The sequence below is a fragment of the Pteropus medius genome, unplaced genomic scaffold, assembly GCF_902729225.1.
Source record: "Pteropus medius unplaced genomic scaffold, Ma_sr-lr_union100, whole genome shotgun sequence".
In the NCBI taxonomy this organism is placed as follows: Eukaryota; Metazoa; Chordata; class Mammalia; order Chiroptera; family Pteropodidae; genus Pteropus; species Pteropus medius.
Window position 1 is genome coordinate 28,814,723 of NW_024340849.1, and position 18,392 is coordinate 28,833,114.

General features: G+C 34.4%; 1 protein-coding gene across 3 annotated transcripts in view; it reads left to right on the plus strand.

Annotated features, from left to right (window-relative positions):
• The window catches only part of RPRD1A (regulation of nuclear pre-mRNA domain containing 1A), a 61,836-nt gene that overhangs the window by 17,789 nt on the left and 25,655 nt on the right, over window positions 1-18,392 (plus strand). The window contains exons 2-7 of one of the 3 annotated variants that reach the window (XM_039843017.1): window positions 6,228-6,357; window positions 9,164-9,270; window positions 9,350-9,447; window positions 11,633-11,759; window positions 11,856-12,031; window positions 13,315-16,942. In XM_039843017.1, the coding sequence (XP_039698951.1) occupies window positions 6,228-6,357; window positions 9,164-9,270; window positions 9,350-9,447; window positions 11,633-11,759; window positions 11,856-12,031; window positions 13,315-13,515 (839 nt within the window). In that variant the 3' untranslated portion in view covers window positions 13,516-16,942. Of the gene's footprint in view, window positions 1-6,227; window positions 6,358-9,163; window positions 9,271-9,349; window positions 9,448-11,632; window positions 11,760-11,855; window positions 12,032-13,314; window positions 16,943-18,392 lie in introns of those variants that run through there. The other 2 variants (XM_039843027.1, XM_039843037.1) reach the window with 2 other exon arrangements.

Here is an 18,392-nt window from a genome sequence, read left to right on the forward strand (position 1 = left end):
GGTGTACAACATAGTGATTAGACATCTGTATATCGCATGAAGTGATCACCTTAATAAATCTAGTACCCATGTAATCCCGTACATAGTTATTATAATATTATCAACTATATTCATTGTGTCCTTTATATCTCCATGGCTATTTTGTAACTACCATTTTGTATTTCTTAATCCCTTTCTCCTTTTTCACATACTCCCTCAACCCCCCTCCCATCTGGTAACCCTCAAAATGTTCTCTGTATCTGTGAGTTTGTTTTTGGCTTTTCATTGTTGTTATTTATTTTGTTCTTTAGATTCCACGTGTATGTGAAATCATATGATATTTGTCTTTCTCTAACTGACTTAGTCCACTCAGCACAATACTCTCTAGGTCCATCATGAAATATCTTTTCCCATCCCTTGCAGTCTGTGTGTGTCTCAGTCCGATGTGAATCTCTTGTAGGCAGCATTTGAGTGTCTTGTTTTCTTATCCAGTCAGCCACCCCATCTTTTAATTGGAGCATTTAATTTTTTTTTATTTGAAGTACTTGTTGATAGGTATATCGTTATTGCCATTCTTTATTCATATTTTTGATTCATTTTTTTTTCTTAAGGAAGTTCCTCCATCATTTCCTGTAATACTTGCTTGGTGGTGATGAACTCCTTTAGCTTTTTCGTGTCTGAGAAGCTCTTTAACTGTCCTTCAGTTCTAAATGATAGCTCTGCTGGGTAGAGTAATCTTGGTTGTAGGTCCTGGCTTTTCTTCACTTTGAATATTTTGTGCCAAACCCTTCTGGCCTGCAAAGTTTCTGTTGAAAAATCAGCTGACAGTCTAATGAGTGCTCCCTTGTAGGTAACTAATTGTTTTTCTTTTGCTGCTTTTAAGATGCTCTCTTTATATTTAACCTTTGGAATTTTAATTATGATGTGTCTTGGTATGGGCCTCTTTGGGTTCACCTTGTTTGGACATTCTGCGCTTCCTGGGCTTGTATGTCTATTTTCTTCACTAGATTTTCTTTACCAGGGAAGTTTTCAGTCGTTATTTCTTGAAATAGATTTTTAATTCTTTGCTCTCTCTCTCTCCTCCTTCTGGCACTGCTGTGATGCAGTTCTCGTTGTGCTTGATGTTGTCCCAGAGGCCCCTTACACTGTCTTCATTTTTTCTGGATTTTTCTTGTTGCGTTGTTAGTGGATGCTTTCTACTACCTTATCTTCTAAATCACTGATTAGATCCTTTGCTTCATCTAATCTACTGTTGATTTCCTCTAATGTATTCTTCATTTTTGTTATTGTATTTTTTATTTACGACTGGTTCTTTTATATGTTTTCGATCTCAGTTTTTATGTTTTATATCTATTAAAGTTCTCACAGAGTTCATCTACTCTTCTCCTAAGTTCCTTGAGCATCTTTATAACCAGCGTTTTGAAATCTGCATCTGATGGATTGCTGTTTAGTTCTTTTTCTGGAGCTTTGTTCTGTTCTTTCATGTGGAACATGTTTCTTTGTCTCCCCATTTTGGCTGTCTCCCTGTGTTCGTTTCTATTTATTAGGTAGGGCTCCTAAGTCTCCTGGTTTTAGTAGAGTGTCTTTATTTAGTAAGTGTTCTGTGGGGCCTAGTGGCAGTCTTCCCTGGTCACCTGAGCGAGGTGCTCAAGATGTGTCCCTTGTATGAGTTGTATGAGTAGTTCCACTACCTCCTTCCTGATGTAGTGGAGGCTTGGTTGCTGTTTACTCTTCCATGGGAGGGATTGACCTTTGGGCTGATTGGTTGTGAGGCTTGGTCGATGAGGGGCTGACCTTATGAAGCAAGATTCACTTTAACAGGGCTCTGGTGCCTGCCCAGTCTGCCATTCGGTTTTGTCTTCCTTGAATCCAGCCCTGGGTGATATTCCAGCTCTGATGTAGGTCAAAGCAGGCCACTGGGTATGCCAGCCCAAACTGCAGGCCAAGTTCAGCTGCAGCCTATGCATTTCCCAGGCCACCTGGTAAGAGATACCAAGCAGTCCACAGATAGCTGCCACCATGCTGGGGTTATAGGTGTCTCGGGAGGCCAAGCCAGAAACCTAGGCTGGCTGCTGCTAGTGCCAGGCTTGGTGCTGCTCAGCAAGGGGTATGAGGCACACAGAGGCCAAATGCTGCTTCTTTGGGTTTTGTGAGCCTTTGAGAGATTTTTAGAAAGTCCACAGCATGAGCCGAGCCAGACTATTTGTATGATGTAAACCACTGGAGACAGCTTGGGTGGGCCCATGATTTGGGAGAGGCGGAGTCTCAGAATCCTCTGGGCAGAGCGACCTGTGTTATTCTGGTTGATGGACACTCAGGTATGGCGGCTGCCTGTGTCTGGTTCCTGGGAGTGGGGAGGGCTTAACCAAGGAACAGTGGTTATTTCTAGCACTTCTGTCTGGGACAGAGCCACCCTTCGGCCCTTGTCCTGAAGCCTAACCACTCAGTGTCTCCCTGTATGTCCCTGGCGCTCCTGGAACAGCTGTCTAGTGCTGGAGCTCAGAGCAAGTGAATCCATAACGGAGTAAAGCCCAGGCGTGGGCCCTTTAACTCATTTTGCCTTTAGGGGAAAAAAAGTGCAGCTTATTGCCAGCGTTAACTTAATTTTACATAAACACGCTTTTTGAGGCTGAAGCAAATCTGGTTTTCAATGTAAAAATAAAATATAAAAACTGTTCTTGAAGTTATTGCTAAACAGAACTTGCCTCTAATCCTAATGAAACAAATGTGTACATAAATCGGATTCATTAAATGAATCTTCGGCTAATAACTTTGAGAATGATGTTAATTAATATCATGTGTATGAATGCTACATTTTCTAGGATTGGACATTTTCAGGCATCAATAATTACTATATTTTGTAAATGGAAATACCACTATTAAAAACAATGCTGTAAATAGAATGATATTGTTTGTTTCTAAAGACTATTGATGTACTAGAGCGATGTGAAAATAATAATAAAAGGGAGATATTTTGTGACAAACTTTGGGGGTAAGGTTAGGACTGTAATCTGAGTTATCTCCGGGTAAACGCTGCTGGTGAGTATTCTCGGGGCAAACAGGAAATGGGTTAAGAGGAACGTCTGTGACAGCTGCAGCCCTCCATCTCACTCAGCCACAATCTCCACTGGTTTTCACAGCCAGAGGTTTGGGGGACTTCTCTTCCCAGCACTTGAACCCTCGATGTGGAGCCCAGTGTGGGGCCAGAACCCCTCGCTCTTCAGGTGGGAGAGGGTCTACAGCCAAGGTAACCCTTTTGATTCTGGACTGCCACACACTGTCATGGTACTGGCACTTTTATGTCTCCGCCTCTCCTGCCTGCCTCTTATGTATGTACCCTAGTTGTAGGACTTATGTTCAGCCAGACCGCAGGCAACTCTCAGTTAGGGTTGCTCTATAGTTTTGTTGTAATTTTGGTGTGGTCACGATTGGAGGCATGCACAGCATCTAGCTTCTAGGCCATCTTGGCCAGTCTCAATGTACACACCGTTTTAAATGGAAGTAAGTTTTTTTCCCCGGAAAATTTGAAAGTTATACATTATAGCAGTTTCTAGGTATTTTTCATATTTTATCTTGGGTTCCACAAAGGAAAAAAAATGAAAATAATGTTTTGGTATTGGACCACATACCGAGTCTATGCTCATGGTACAGAGTTGTCCTTCAGAATATATTTTGAAATCTTGTAAATTTTTACTTTAACGTACATTGTAGAAATTATTTTGAGTTATTTTAAAGAGATTAGTAGCCCATGAATTTAAAAAATGTTGTAAAATACATATTTTAAAATTTTTGTGGTAAAATACACCTAACAAAATTTAGTATTTTAACCAGTTTAGTGTTAGAAGTACATTCACACTGTTGTGCAGCCATCATCACCATGCATATCTAGAATTCTTTTCATCTTACACAGTTAGAACTCTACACCCATTAAATAGTAACTCTCCATATCTCCCTGTTCCCAGCCCCTGTCAGCCACCATTTTGCTTTGTCTCTCTGAATACGATTGATCTAGCTACCTCATGTCAGTGGAATCATACAGTATTTGTCTTTTTATGACTGACTTATTTCACTTAGCATAATTTCTTCTAGGTTTATCCACATTGTAGCAAGTTTCAGAATGTCCTTTCTTTTTAAGACTGAATAATATTCTGTTTGTGTAAAGACTACATTTCTCTTATGCATTCATCAGTTGATGGACACTTGAGTTGCTTCTACCTTTTAGCTCTTGTGAATAATGCTGCTAATAATTCTGAAATATTTTGATTGAGTTGCTACTTAATCTTAAAAGGTAACATTCTCTTTTTTCATGACAGTAGGCATAGTCTAATTGTTAAGAGGGACTGCTTTGGAATTGGGTGTTTTGAATTCAAATCCTGGCTGATACCTTCCTGGCTATTTCACTGTGGGCACTATCTTTTTGATGTCTGTTTTTCAACTGCCAAATGCAGGTAATAATGGCACCTTACATTATTTGGATTAAATTAGGTAATATATATAAAGTACTGAGAATAGTGTATTACACAGTAAAAGTTCAGTAATTTAGAAAAAAGTAGTCCATTGGTGTAGGCACCTAAAAGTACTGCAGGGAGTCTCCCAATTAGGCAATAATAATAAAATTTTTAAATTTGAGTTTTTAAACCCAGTTTAATGATGAGAAAGCAAATATTTGGATTAAATAATAGCAACCTTTTTGGGGGGTGGGATTTTCTTTGGGCAGGGTAGATAAAAAAAAGAGTGTTGAATCTTGGAAAAGTACAGTTATTACCATCTTCATGGGAAAGGGTCTTGGTACCTTAACCAGTTGTACTTTTTGGTTTATCTAACCAGGCAAGAGGTGGAAGAATCAGAAGGTGGTCTCTTACTACAGTTTCTTCCTCATCTTTATTCTGAGCCTGTGACTTTCAAAAGCATGAAAAGTTGTGGGTGGCAGTTTTAGACAGGCATACCAGTTTATACAAAGGACAGCACAGGTTTGTAAAATCTAATCAGTTGTGACTCAGTATGTTACAGTTTCTTGTGAGAAGGTTGGGTTGCTAGTTTTCCCTCAAGGAAGATGTGAACTCAGAAGTGTTTTTTAATATGTTGAATGCTTAAAATTTAAATCTAATACTCAAATCTAAAGGTCCAATTGCATCCTGCCCAAATTTTTGCCTTAAATCCAATAAGCTACCCCACACGAATAGTGCACTGGGTTATCAGTTCTGACTGTAAATCTTCTACATCGTAATGTGGATGCCACAAAGTATGATGTTTCTGAATATAATTGTATGACAATGATTTAAGTTTAATTCTAGTAAAATTATATTATGAAAATAGTATAGAAGATTCTGTTTAACTAACTTTATGTATATGGATCTTGTTTGAGTTACATTCAATACTACTATGCCACTTAACATGGTAACCAGTAAAAATGTATTCTGGCCCACAACTGTTGAAATCTTATCTGCTCTTCTAGAAAGATGACTTATGCCTATAGAATATAATGAGTAGGGACATGTTTTTGTCAAGATGAATTCAGTTATTTAAAGGTCATTGTAAACCAAAGGGGGAAAAAATCTAAACTTTACCCATCTGGTCTCCTTAACATTTACTCTTATTAGCTTGGCAAATATTTATTTCATAAACAAAAAATATGTAATCGATTGATGTCTCTTTCAACCTGTTTCAACATGTTGTACCCTTTTTGTTTCACAGTAACTTAAAAATTGGTGTTTAAATCAACATGGACATTAAATGCAATTTAGGGTTTAGGGTGCTATCTTAATAACATAACTAATCACCATCTTATTTATAAATGGCTGTATCTCATATAGTGCTTACTAGTTTTAATAAAATTTCATACAGGATAGAGTCACAGAGGTGCATTTTTACACAGATATGAGGATTTCAGTTTGTAAAACTATTTGAGAATAGCGATAAAGCTAGCAATCAAGAAAAAGTAGTTTGGGTGACTTAGTAAAACTGCAAGGAAACGAAAAGATACATCATTGACTACCTCTGCCTCTTGAGTTCTCTTTTTTCCTCACATGATTGATCTCCAGAAACTATAGAGTAGTTATCTTGGTGAATAAAAGAATAGTGACTTGATAGGTTTGGTTATAGAATGAAAAGCTAGAATTGAACATAATAAATAAAGGTTAGGTTTTGTAGTTCTCAAATTGCTTAATTCAGGTATTGAGAAAGTATGTCCAAGTTAAGTGAGGATATTTTAAGTAGATTTAAATTTTTTATTTTATTTTATTTTTCAGCCAAACCAAACAGAAAGCTTACTTTTCTCTACCTAGCCAATGATGTCATTCAGAACAGCAAAAGGAAGGGGCCGGAGTTTACAAAAGATTTTGCACCAGTTATAGTGGAGGCATTTAAGCATGTTTCAAGGTATGATAATTGTTTTGAGTATTAGCTAATCTGTTTTAAATGCATAATATGTCCTTTTGCTAAAATTTGCCTTAAGCCATAAAATAAAAACAAGGGAATGTACTTCTTTGAAGTTTTCATTTGAAAAGACTTACCTATAAATGGCATTTGTAAATGTTTTGAATATTTTGTGTGAAGGAAACTTTTTTGAGCTGTTGCTAAGTTAGGCATTTGGAGTGCTTGTACAGCTTTCTTTAAAGAGACCAAAACAACTGCCAAATTGGAACAAATTTTATAAAGAATGTATGAAGGTGTTAAATTGAAATTTTGCATGCTTATAAAGATATCAGTCTTACAGCTGATATTTCTGGATAAACTTATTACCTTTTTTCATCAAATTGTTTATAATGATTTTAAAGTTTTCTAGCGTGTAGGTATATGTCATAACATTTTAAAATGCTTTGGAAATATAGAATATTTATTTAAAAGAATCATAAACCTGTTGACAAATTACGCTGCAGAAAAATTCCAAGGGTAGGAGTCTGTACTTCAGCTTATGCCCTTTTTAAATGTGTATTTCTAAACATATGCAAATATTTCATAGATTACTGGATGAACACTACTGGGATAGACTATTAAATCAGTCTAAGTTATAGAATTCAATGGTGAATGATGGTTTGTATTGAACAATTTAAAGACGAAAATGTACTAGTCGTATGCCTTGTCGTTTTAGTCACAGTGGATGCATTTTTTAAAAATTAGTGTGAAATACTGCTGTATGTTACCTTCTTAAATAAATATTATTTATCCCTCAATTTAGATACTACTTTTTACCATCTTTTCAGATCCTGGTATATAAGTCGTAGAGTTCAGTCTTAGGCCCTCTTTGGGTGGGTGAGGCGTCATATTCTTGCCCTCTGTATTTATCATCCATATCCTAATAACTCACAATCAAATGGTACGATTGAGATGTTTTTTCTTTTAGACTTCTCTGTCCAATTGCCTATCAAATTTCTAGTTATATTCCTCCAAACATCTTAAACTTACTTTGTCTGATATTGAACTCATTATGTCCTTGCTCCCTGTCAAACTTGCTTTTCCTCAAGGTTTCATTCTCTCAGTGAATGGCACCTCCATCTATCCAGGTACTCAGTTGAGAAGTTAGGTGTCATCTTTAACCTTCTGTGATATTGTGATTTATAATATAGCACACTCTCCTTTCTTTCACTCCCCTTTCCCATATACTACATATAGTTCCCTCAGTTCTTTAGATTTCTTTCCATTCCAGTTACCATAATGTCATTTCTCTATAATTGCAGTCACTTCCAGTGTTGTTTAATCCTTTTAGGAAACTGTACTCAGAGTTGCTGAGCTGGTCATAACCCTCCCATGCCTTTGAATGATTCTCATTTGTCCTAGAGATCAGGTCTAATGTCCTGAGCAAGAGTTAAGGTATTTCTTCATGGCCCTGTCTACCTCTTCAGACTCCTGTCTCACATTTCTTCCATGCACATACTCTGTAGTCTACAGCTTAAGCTAACTGAACCTCTTTTCTTTCTGGCTTATGGCTTTTATATATGTCACCTCTCCCGAGAATTCAGTAAAATACTATTGACTGCCTACTGTGTGCTAGGCCCCGAGGATACAGTAATGAACAAGACAAAGATCTGTTCTAGTGGAGCTTGCATTTCAATGGATAACACAGGTAATAACTAGATAACCAATTGAATATATATTATAATGTCAAAAGATAAAGACTATGAAGAATCATAAACCGGAGAAGGAACTAGAGAGTATGACGGTGCTCAGTTATATTATAAGATAAGAAATTACTATTTGGGGATGATGGCATTTGAACAGAGATTAAAGGAAATGAAAAAATGAGCCATGTGAGACAGCTCTATGCTAGGCATGTTTGAAAATCAGCAAGGAGATTCGTATGGGAGAAGGAATTTAGGGAATGTGGACTGAGAGATAGCCAGGAAGCAGAACATGTCCATTTTATGGCCCAGGATAGGGATATTGGGTTTATTCGTGGTATGAGTGGCAGCTCTTTGAAGATTGAGAGCAGTATGATTTGGTTTACGATGATAGAGAAATAGTGAAAGAGTAGAGTTTAGGAGACCAATGAGAAGACTGTTAAAAAATCCAGGCGAGAGATAATAGTGGCTCACTCTATGGTAATATTGATGAAGGTGGTGGGAAATGACTAGGATTAGTCTGTTTCCCACTTCCCTGTGTATCCAGTCTTCAGATCTCAGATTAAATATCAGTTCCTCAGTCTCAGATTAAATATCAGTTCCTCAGATCCCCTTCCTGATTTCTTTTGAACCTGGGCCAGGTCTCTCTGTTATGCCTGTTTTTAACACCTTGTTCTCTTTTGTGGCATTTATAAATAATAGCTGCCATAAAGTTCCCATTTGTATCTCCCATGTCAAAGATGGTGCATTGATCAGTATTTGTTAAATAACTTTAAAAATCACCTATGAGAAATATTCCTTAACCTGATGTTCATCCCATATTATGTTTGGGGCAGCTTCTTTGTAAACCCCTAGAAACTGGGACTGACACCTTTATATTTTTAAAATAATTTTTTGTTTAATAATATGTCTATAATATGTCTGTAAGCTCTTTAAGGGAAGAAGGGAATATGTCTGTCTTGATCACTGCACCCCTAAACTGCCTATCACATAATGGTGCTTAGTAAACATTTGGACAGTTTTCTCCAGGGCATGAATGTCTGATTATATTTTAAATCACCATTGCCTTTTCAATAGCACTATGCATTTTTACTTATAAAAATAAAATATTTTTACTTTTTCTTTAGTGAAACTGATGAAAGTTGTAAGAAGCACCTTGGAAGAGTGTTATCTATTTGGGAAGAAAGGTCTGTTTATGAAAATGATGTATTAGAACAACTTAAGCAAGCTCTATGTAAGTATATAGTCTTTTATCATGATCTCTTCATTAAAATGTATTTTTTCATTAAAACTTAAATGTTCTTTCAATTCAGATGGCGATAAGAAACCTAGGAAGCGAACTTATGAACAGATAAAGGTGGATGAAAATGAAAATTGTTCCTCTCTGGGATCTCCAAGTGAACCACCACAGGTAGAAGTTTTTTTCTGTTAAGGGAGTTATCATTATTATTACTTCATATGGCCACCAAGCTTTATTAGTTTCACTGTTTTACTGTTGTAAATTGATTTGTATTATTGTTCTCTGTATAAGAAAGAAGTTTCATGATTATTATATTTTCTGGTTAACAGATTGCTTATGTTTAATGAAACATGTTATGTATTTTATATTAGGCAGTCATGTTTCGCATAGATAGAGGATTTCTGATGCTTAATATGATTAGATCTGGTAAGATATCTACCATTTAAACAGTTTCTTCCTATTTATTTATTTAAAGTAAATTTATTGGGGTGACATGGGTTAGTAAAATTATATGTTTCAAGTGTACAATCCTGTAATATGTCATCTGTTTATTGCACTGTGTGTTCACCACCCAAAATCAAATCTCCTTCCATCACCATACATTTGACCCCTGACAGTTTACTTTTAAATAAATAAAACGTTTATTTGTTGTATGATTTAAGTACACTAAAAATTCCATTCCTAGAAATAAACACTGCCCTTTAAGTATTTTCGCTTTTAAACATTTAAAAATAAGTGTTAGAGTAACAAATACGTATTCATATAGTTGTATGTAACTATAATAGAACCATGTAGTTCCATGGTAAAATAAGGTGGATTAAAATCATTAACTTAGTATTCCATGTCCTCCCAGATTGGTGTAGTATAGCATTCCTTAACCATTAGATTATTCCTTAAAGACATTTTAAACTTTTAATTATGTGGGCATTGAGTCTTAAAGCTTCCTCCTTCTATGTTTCAAACATATAGGAGGGACAGATAAAATTTTAAAGGAGAAAATGAAGACATAGCCATACTCTTAAAAGGTAAATATCATGGTGGGCTAGAAATGGTACAGAAACTTAATATGTGAGCTAGAGCCTGGTTCCTGCTGAGCTTTTATCTAGAAGCAGACATGGGTTGCCAGAAATTAGTATCCTAGAGGGTAACTAACAAGGACTCATAGTGCTCCATGGGAGTTGTAGGACTGGACCTGAACTCACTGCATGAAAACAGAGGTTGGGTGGAGCTCTTTTCCCCATGAAAGGAGCTCAAAAGAAATGTACAAATTACTGCCTAGAACTGTGGATTTATATCAGTATTAGCACTAGGGAGGCAGAAAGAATCTGTCAGGAATGCCAAAGCCCACCAGTGATAGCATTTTTTTGTAAGGGAATAACATAAAGAAAAATTAGTAACTGGCTATCAGTGTCATCTTAATATATATACAGAATTGATAATTTCCTGCTTTTCAAGTATGTGTGTAATTTCCTAGTGTTCCAGAATCTAGTTTTAGAGATTAAGGAAAAAAGGGAGAAAAAAGGAGGTGGGGTGGGGATGGAGACTAATAAAAATTTTACTCATTTTTCTTTGGACTGAATTTATAGACATTATAAATTGAGAGTCACCAGCAAAGACTTGACTTTCTCTCCTAATTATAGCTGGTAAATGAAACAATGCAATTAAAATATTCTAAAATAATTTCTATAGCGGTTAATTAAGCATTAATGTAAATATTAGTCATCAGATATATGGAACTTTGTAATATTTTAATGATTTTATTAACCATAGAATAGTTGAAGATACCGTATTTAAACATACTCCAGAACTACATTTTTCTTTTACTTTAATTGTATCTTTTAGAAATGGAATCTGGGAGACTCTTCTGTGTTGTGGTAGAAGATAATATGTATCCCCAACCCCCAATATTCAATTTCATATTTAAAAATCCTCACGAATAATGATGATATAATGAATATATCATACATAAAACTTGTATTCTCCAGGTTGAAGTTATAGCCTGCCTTCCCTTTTACTGTTGTGTATATTCAGCATGTAAATCAATCACATCAATTTAATAGTCAGATAATTATTTTTATACTATCAATCTGTCTCCACCACTAGAATATGAACTCCTCATGGCCAAGGGCCATGTCTCATTTATATGCTCCCAATTTATATATTTCCAGTATCTAATATAGTGTAGCTTCTCTTCCTTAATGTACAAAAGAAATGGAGTGTCTTAGAAAGTAGTTTATATTTGAAACTTTGAACTAGTAAAAATCTCATAAGGGTAAAGAAATATGAAGTAAACTTTAAAGACTTGTATTTGTTTAAGCTTCATTTATTTTGGTTCTAAAGCTGTATAACTTTTTAGACTCTAGATCTCGTTAGAGCATTACAAGATCTAGAAAATGCTGCTTCAGGTGATGCAGCAGTTCATCAGAGGATAGCTTCTTTGCCTGTAGAAGTCCAAGAAGTATCCCTACTAGATAAAATAACAGGTAAGAAGAGAAAACATGATCTGAACTTTTTTAGTGAGGGAACAGCATATGGCATTGTTTTTGTTGTGTAATAATTTTATTTTGTGCTTTTCTTAGATAAAGAATCTGGAGAAAGGCTCTCTAAAATGGTAGAAGATGCTTGTATGTTGCTGGCAGATTACAACGGCAGATTGGCGGCTGAAATAGATGATAGGAAGCAACTCACTCGAATGTTAGCAGATTTTCTTCGTTGTCAAAAGGAAGCCCTTGCAGAGAAAGAGCATAAATTGGAAGTGCGTAACCTTTTACTTCTTTAGTGCTTACTTAATATATTCTTTTTGGTAGGAATTTTAAAATACCTGAATGTTCCTGCATATTTTGCATTTTTTTTTTTGACATAGACCTTTTTAGGCAGTGGCTCACAGGTAATCTACTCTTTCCGTTAATGAGTTTCTTTCTACTTGAATCAAATCAGCCTACCTAAGTAAATTTAGAAATTTGGAATTAGCAGAGTTAGTTGCATTTAAAATTTATTCTTATGAGTTTGAATCTTTATTTTCAAGAACAAAAATAGTGGTAAAATAGCAGTTGGTATAAAGTCTGGTGTTAAGTACAGTAAATTATGGTTGGACTTAATTAATTCCTGTTCTGAGTACATACAATTTTTCCAGTTAAGAAATTAAAAGACTTTGGGATATAGAATTTGTGTTGGATATGTTAGTCCCAGTCTCTCTGTTTCTCAGCAGTTCATCAGCTTTGCTCAGGAATGTAATCATCACGTTACTTCTTTTTTTTCACCCTTGAGTCTGTTGCTTAACATATTCTCACCCCCCTCCCAGCTCATACAAACCCTTAGGTAAAAAGTAATGGCTTCTTTAAATTGAGTGATGATTGATACTGTTGATGGAAAGTCCGGAGGTGCAGGGGTAAAAATAAAAGAAAGAAACTCATATTTTCTATGAGCAGTGTAGCCATTGTCAGAAGTGCTTTTAAGAGAATCTTTCATTTGACTAGTTCTTGTTTAGATTGTTTTACTACTATAGCAATTTCTTATGTAGGAGAATTTCTAATTTGTCTGGATCTCTTTATTTAGAGACAGTTCTCTGAAATTTGTAGTTAAGCTATGATATTACCTCAATTAAGTTGCTTTTATTTATTAATGTTTAGTTCTTATTTCAGCAATCTCTGTGCCAGAGGTGGTCGCCATTTCTGCCTGTGAGAGCAGCTACTTGATTAAGTACTAGCAGCAGAGCTCTCGCACCACGAATTCTTACCTCTGAATTTAGCATTACTTGTTTTCAGTTTGTTCCTCCTCTGCTCACATATACACCCTCAGAGCGTAGTTGTTGGCACCATGCTCTACCTTTAGAGAGCTTGCCCAATTCTATTTAGAAAAGAAAAGATAGAATTTTTTAAAAAGATACTTTTGATAGTCAACTTGACAGTTTTCGATTTTGTAATGGAACTTTCCTTAAACATGTTGTTACTTGTTTTATTGTTAGCAGAATTAAGGGTAAGTAATGTCATACAATTTTTGTCTTTAGTCTTTGGTATGGTTTCTTTAACTTCTGTTTAGCTTCTGTTGCAGGTATTGGACATGGGCGTATCTTCTAACGGTGTCGTCATCATTAGCATATTCTTCCTGCTAAAAATAAATATCAAACTCCAAAGCCTGTATTGTCTCATGTTTTTGAAATTTGAAGACTGCAACTTTGTTATTCTATTTTATACTGCTTTCTCACTGGTTACAAAAATAGAATTTATGTTTGAAATGTAAGTGTAGAAAATAAATCAGTTACCACCTCCTACCTCTTCCAGTACTTTCCAACTAGATTTCATAGTTGGTAGTGATAGGTGGTAAGGCTGATGATAACAGCAATAACATTTACCATGTGTCAGGTACTATTCTAAGCACTTCACTATTTAAGTATTATCCCCATTTTAAAGGTAAGGAAACTGAGGCACAGAGATTAAATAACTTGCCCAAGGTCACAATGAGATAGTGAATTGTTTAGAACCCAGAGAATTTGCCTCTAAAAAGACATACTTGCTTTTCATTTTTATGTAAATTTAAGATTACAGCAAAACCCAGTCTCTTCAACTGTTTCTGCTTCCTCCTTCCTCAGAGGTAATCACTGTCTTGAAATAAAGCCTTCTAGGAACTTTTTTTTCCAGCCTGACTGGATTTTATCATAAAGAAATCACTTAAATTATGTTAAACATTTTTTACAAATAAAGAAATATTTAGGTTTTAGATAAAATAGGAAGTCATTCCATGGAACTCTTTGTAAGTTATCAATTATGACTAAGTCATGCCTTTGTCAGAAAATAAGAAAATAATTTGATATATGTAGACATTATTTGTACTAAGTGGCATCACTTTAAAGTTGAGACTTAAGAGGTCAAGATTTATACTTGCCATATCAGCTATGATATATCAGGTAGTTTTAAGGATCACACTTTTGAACATCAGCTGTGATTGACCAGGTAATAATGTGTCATTGTTTTTTGTTTGTTTTTTTTAATGAGACATTAAAGTATCAGTTCAGGAATTGGCTATTTCATATTTATTAAGGAGGCCACTATTTAAGCATTTGTTATGAATGAAAACAAGTGTTTTTAAAACTTTTGGAAATTATTTTTGAAACTTGTGGCTAATTTTACCTGGTTATTAAGTAGATAATTTAAAATAGACTATGGATAAATCTAATTTATATTTAGAAATCTATTTCATAGATTACTATGGGAATCATATTTCACCATTCAGAAGCTGAAATTATTGCATAAATTATTATTCACCTAGATTATTACTTTAGAAGGTATTCATGGATAGAGAACATAAAATGACATTTTGATTTTGATGTTTTTGGAGAAGAGGCAATATAGAAATCAGAAATTCTTCCATATCTTTGCTCAATTTTGAATTCTTTTTTTCATGATGTAGTAGATATAACGGAACATGCTTTTATAAAATACCTATCTCATAGAACATTGATCTATTTTGAATTGCTAGGCTTCTATAGAAAATTGGTTTTCTGGAAATCCCAGTTTGATGGCCCTTAAAGGAAAAATCAGCCATAGTTCCAAGTTCTAAAATTCAGGATGGGAAAGCTGTCAGAGAGGACAGTGTATATATATCTTTTGCAGTCTTACATCAATATATTCAGATTTACCTCATTTAAAAAAAATGAGGGCATAGTATTCATTGTATGAATATTGTTTGTTTAGTGTATTTAAGTCTTTTTCTCTCCTCATGGTATCAGATTCTATCCATTGAGTTGCTTTTACTAGTTTTGTGCATTATATGTAGTACTATAGAGAATACCTGATAATATCAGGTTTGTATAGTTGTGCAAGAATCTCTGCAGGATTGATTTCCAGAAGTAGAATAGAATAGCTAGTTCAAAGGCAGTATATGTTTTAAGTGTTGATAGTGTACTCAAGCCCTCCAAAAGATTCTGCCTTTTTAAATTCCTTGCAGTATGAGTGTATCTTTTCCTGTACAATCTTGCCCACAGTGAATGTCAATGATCTTTTAAATTTTTACTTATAGGTTAAAAATTATTATTTTGTTTACTCAGTTTGATCATCTCAAACATATTAGCCATTTTATTTCTCTATTTCTGTATCTTTTCACTACTTTTCTGTTTGGTTCCAAGTTTATGTGTTAATAATTGTCTTTGCCGTTATAGATTCTGAGCTTTCTAGATATAATTAACCTTCTAAATTCATAACTATAAAAATACACTGCTATTTTTTTATAGTTTTTTTTTTCCTAATGTTATCCAGTAGGATTTTTTGTTTATGGTATGTATAATGTTGGGATCTGTTTGATAGTGGTAGTAAATGACCTCTCACCATTTATTGATTAATGATTAATGACTCAGTCTTTTGCTATGTTGTAAAATGCCATTTCTGTCACATAATTCCTACATATACATGGGAATGTAGTCCCTTTTTCTACTGGACCATTTGACTTACCCCCCTCTAATTACACAGTAGATTTTTGTTTATATTACTTTTCGGTATTGTTTGCATCTATAATTTTAACTAATCATGATTGTGTGTATGAGTTTTTACTTCCCACTTATTTTATACATATTTTTCTTCAAATTTAATATTTTAAATGTCAGTATTTTGCTAAGGAGATCATTTTTATTAAATTATTTTTCAATTACAGTTGACAGCTAAGTAGGCACTTCTTAATTTACTTGGCCTCTTCCCTGTTTTCGGACATATTGTTTGCTTTTGTTGTCTGTACCTCTATCTGCTAGATAGTATTTTCCAGGTTTTTCAAGAGTGCTTACTTCTATAAAACTTTTGTTTTCCAAAATGTTTGTTACATTTTTTTTAAATGCTTAAGATAAGTTTTGTTTTGCGTGAGAAATTTAATGATTAGAAATTTCTGATGTCATGCTCTTTTAATATAGGAAATAAGAATGATTATATGTATATATATACACACACACATATATATATAGCACTAAAAATGCATATTTAGAATCTATTGCTGAAGGTGTTATCTGCATGTAGCTTTTTGATGTTTATTGATTTATCATTTTACAAATATTATTCAAGAGTGTAGTTATAAGAATATGGGGAACTGATTCCATTATCATTCATCTGTGATTAGTTATTTCTTTACATTTTACTCTATTTTTCCATTGAAATCATATTGATTAAATTTAGAAATAATTTGATAAGATGGAGCTATATGGATTTTTCAGAGGAACATATGTAACTAGCTTCTTAATGGTTCCTTTTGGAGATCTGAATATTGTTAAGTCTAAAATTTTTAATGGTTAATTTATTCGTTTTTGAAGAATTGTGTAATCTTTTACTTATTTTTGTTGATTATACGAGTAAATTTATTTTCATCATAGGAAAACTACATAAGCAAAAGGCTTAGGTACTATGTATTGGTTCCATGTATTTTGCATACTGTCCTTTTCATGTGATCTATTACAAGCATCATATGTCACTTTTCCTTCTTAACGTATGGATGTATAATAATTTAACTGCTGTGTGTTCTTTATGACTTAAGTGTTTCTATTGCTTTAACATTATAAAGAGTACTACAGTGAACATCTCTGTAGTTAACTCTTTACTCATATATTATTGTTATCTCGTGATAAATTCCTAAAGATGAAATTGCTGACTCATGTTAAAGACTTGATACATGTTACCAACCTGACTTACAGTAAGATTGTACTAGATCATTGTCTTTGATGATTCCCAAATATCATTATCTATAGGTTTTCTCTACTGGGCCATCCATTTTCTCCAGAGAAGTTAGATTTGCTGGGTAGATAACAGGGGATCTGTTTTCAGATCAGTGAGGTACTTCTTATTTTGTGTTTGGATCTCCAATTGCAAATCTTGGGCTTGGTTTCTTATCCTCCATTTTTTGGCTCTATGGGACAAGAGTTTTCACAGACTGATGTAAAGATTTTCAATTAATCCTTATTGTCAACCTTAAGATTCACCATTACATTTCAGGGAGCTTGGTACCTCAAAGTTGTGAGCCTATCCAAAGTTTCTCAGGGTGAATTACATTACTTTTGGTCATTATCCCTTGTTTCAGTTCTTGCCATCTTCCAAAAGTTTCTTGACATATGTACTGTAGTTCCTTCTTCTCCGTCCTTGTGGGTTTCTGCCTTTATAAATTATTAATTTAGTGGCTTTTTGGAGGGAGTGGAGATAAACATGAGTTCAGCTTGTTATATAAATGGAAGACCTTTGGTGTTTTATTAAATAAAACTACAGTTGACCCTTGAACAACACGGGTAAGAAAAACTCAGGTCTCATGATAAAAACTTTTCATTTTTTTCCATTACACTTTGGGATCTTATTTTAAACTCTATATGTAACCCAAGATCACTAGTCATGAGTCTCCATTTAATCTCTACTTGTACCATCTCACAAACATCCATTTTACTCTTCAAGCAGGTGAAGCCTGTTCTAATAACAGGGTTTTTGCTTTGCTAATGGCTAACAGAGTGGCTGGAATGCTCTGTTCCTGATCTTATCTGAGTTCCTTTTTTCATTCAGGTTTATGTTCATGTGTCACCTCTTCATAGTCCTTTACCCCTTTCATCTGGTTCCCCCTACTCTTTCTTTTGCCCCTTTCTCTCCCACTGTATTACATTATCATTTTGTTTTTTGTTTTTTATTTTTCTTTCATTGTACTTACCACTAATTGAAAATTTTTAAGTTCGAGTACTTATTTGTCATTTCTACCAACCACTAGAATGCGAGGTCTATGAGAGGAAGAACTTTATTTTATTTTTCATGTGTTGGATCGTATGGTAATTCTATTTGCAACTTTTTAAGAAACCAGCATACCATCTATTTTACATTCTCAACAGTGCACAGGGTTCCATTTTCTCCACATTCTTGCCAGCACTTGTTTTTCTCTTTGTTGATAGTGGCCATCCTAATGGTTGTTCAGGTAGTATCTCATTGTGGTTTTGATTTGCATTTGCCTAATAATTAGTGATACTGAGCATCTTTTCACATGCTTGTTGGCCATTTGTTTTAACTTTTTTGAAGAAGTGTCTTTACAGATCCTTTGTCTATTTTTTAATCAAATTGTTTGGGGTTTTTTGGTGTTGTGAAATGATGGTAAAGTTTTAGGTTGATGATATTTATTAC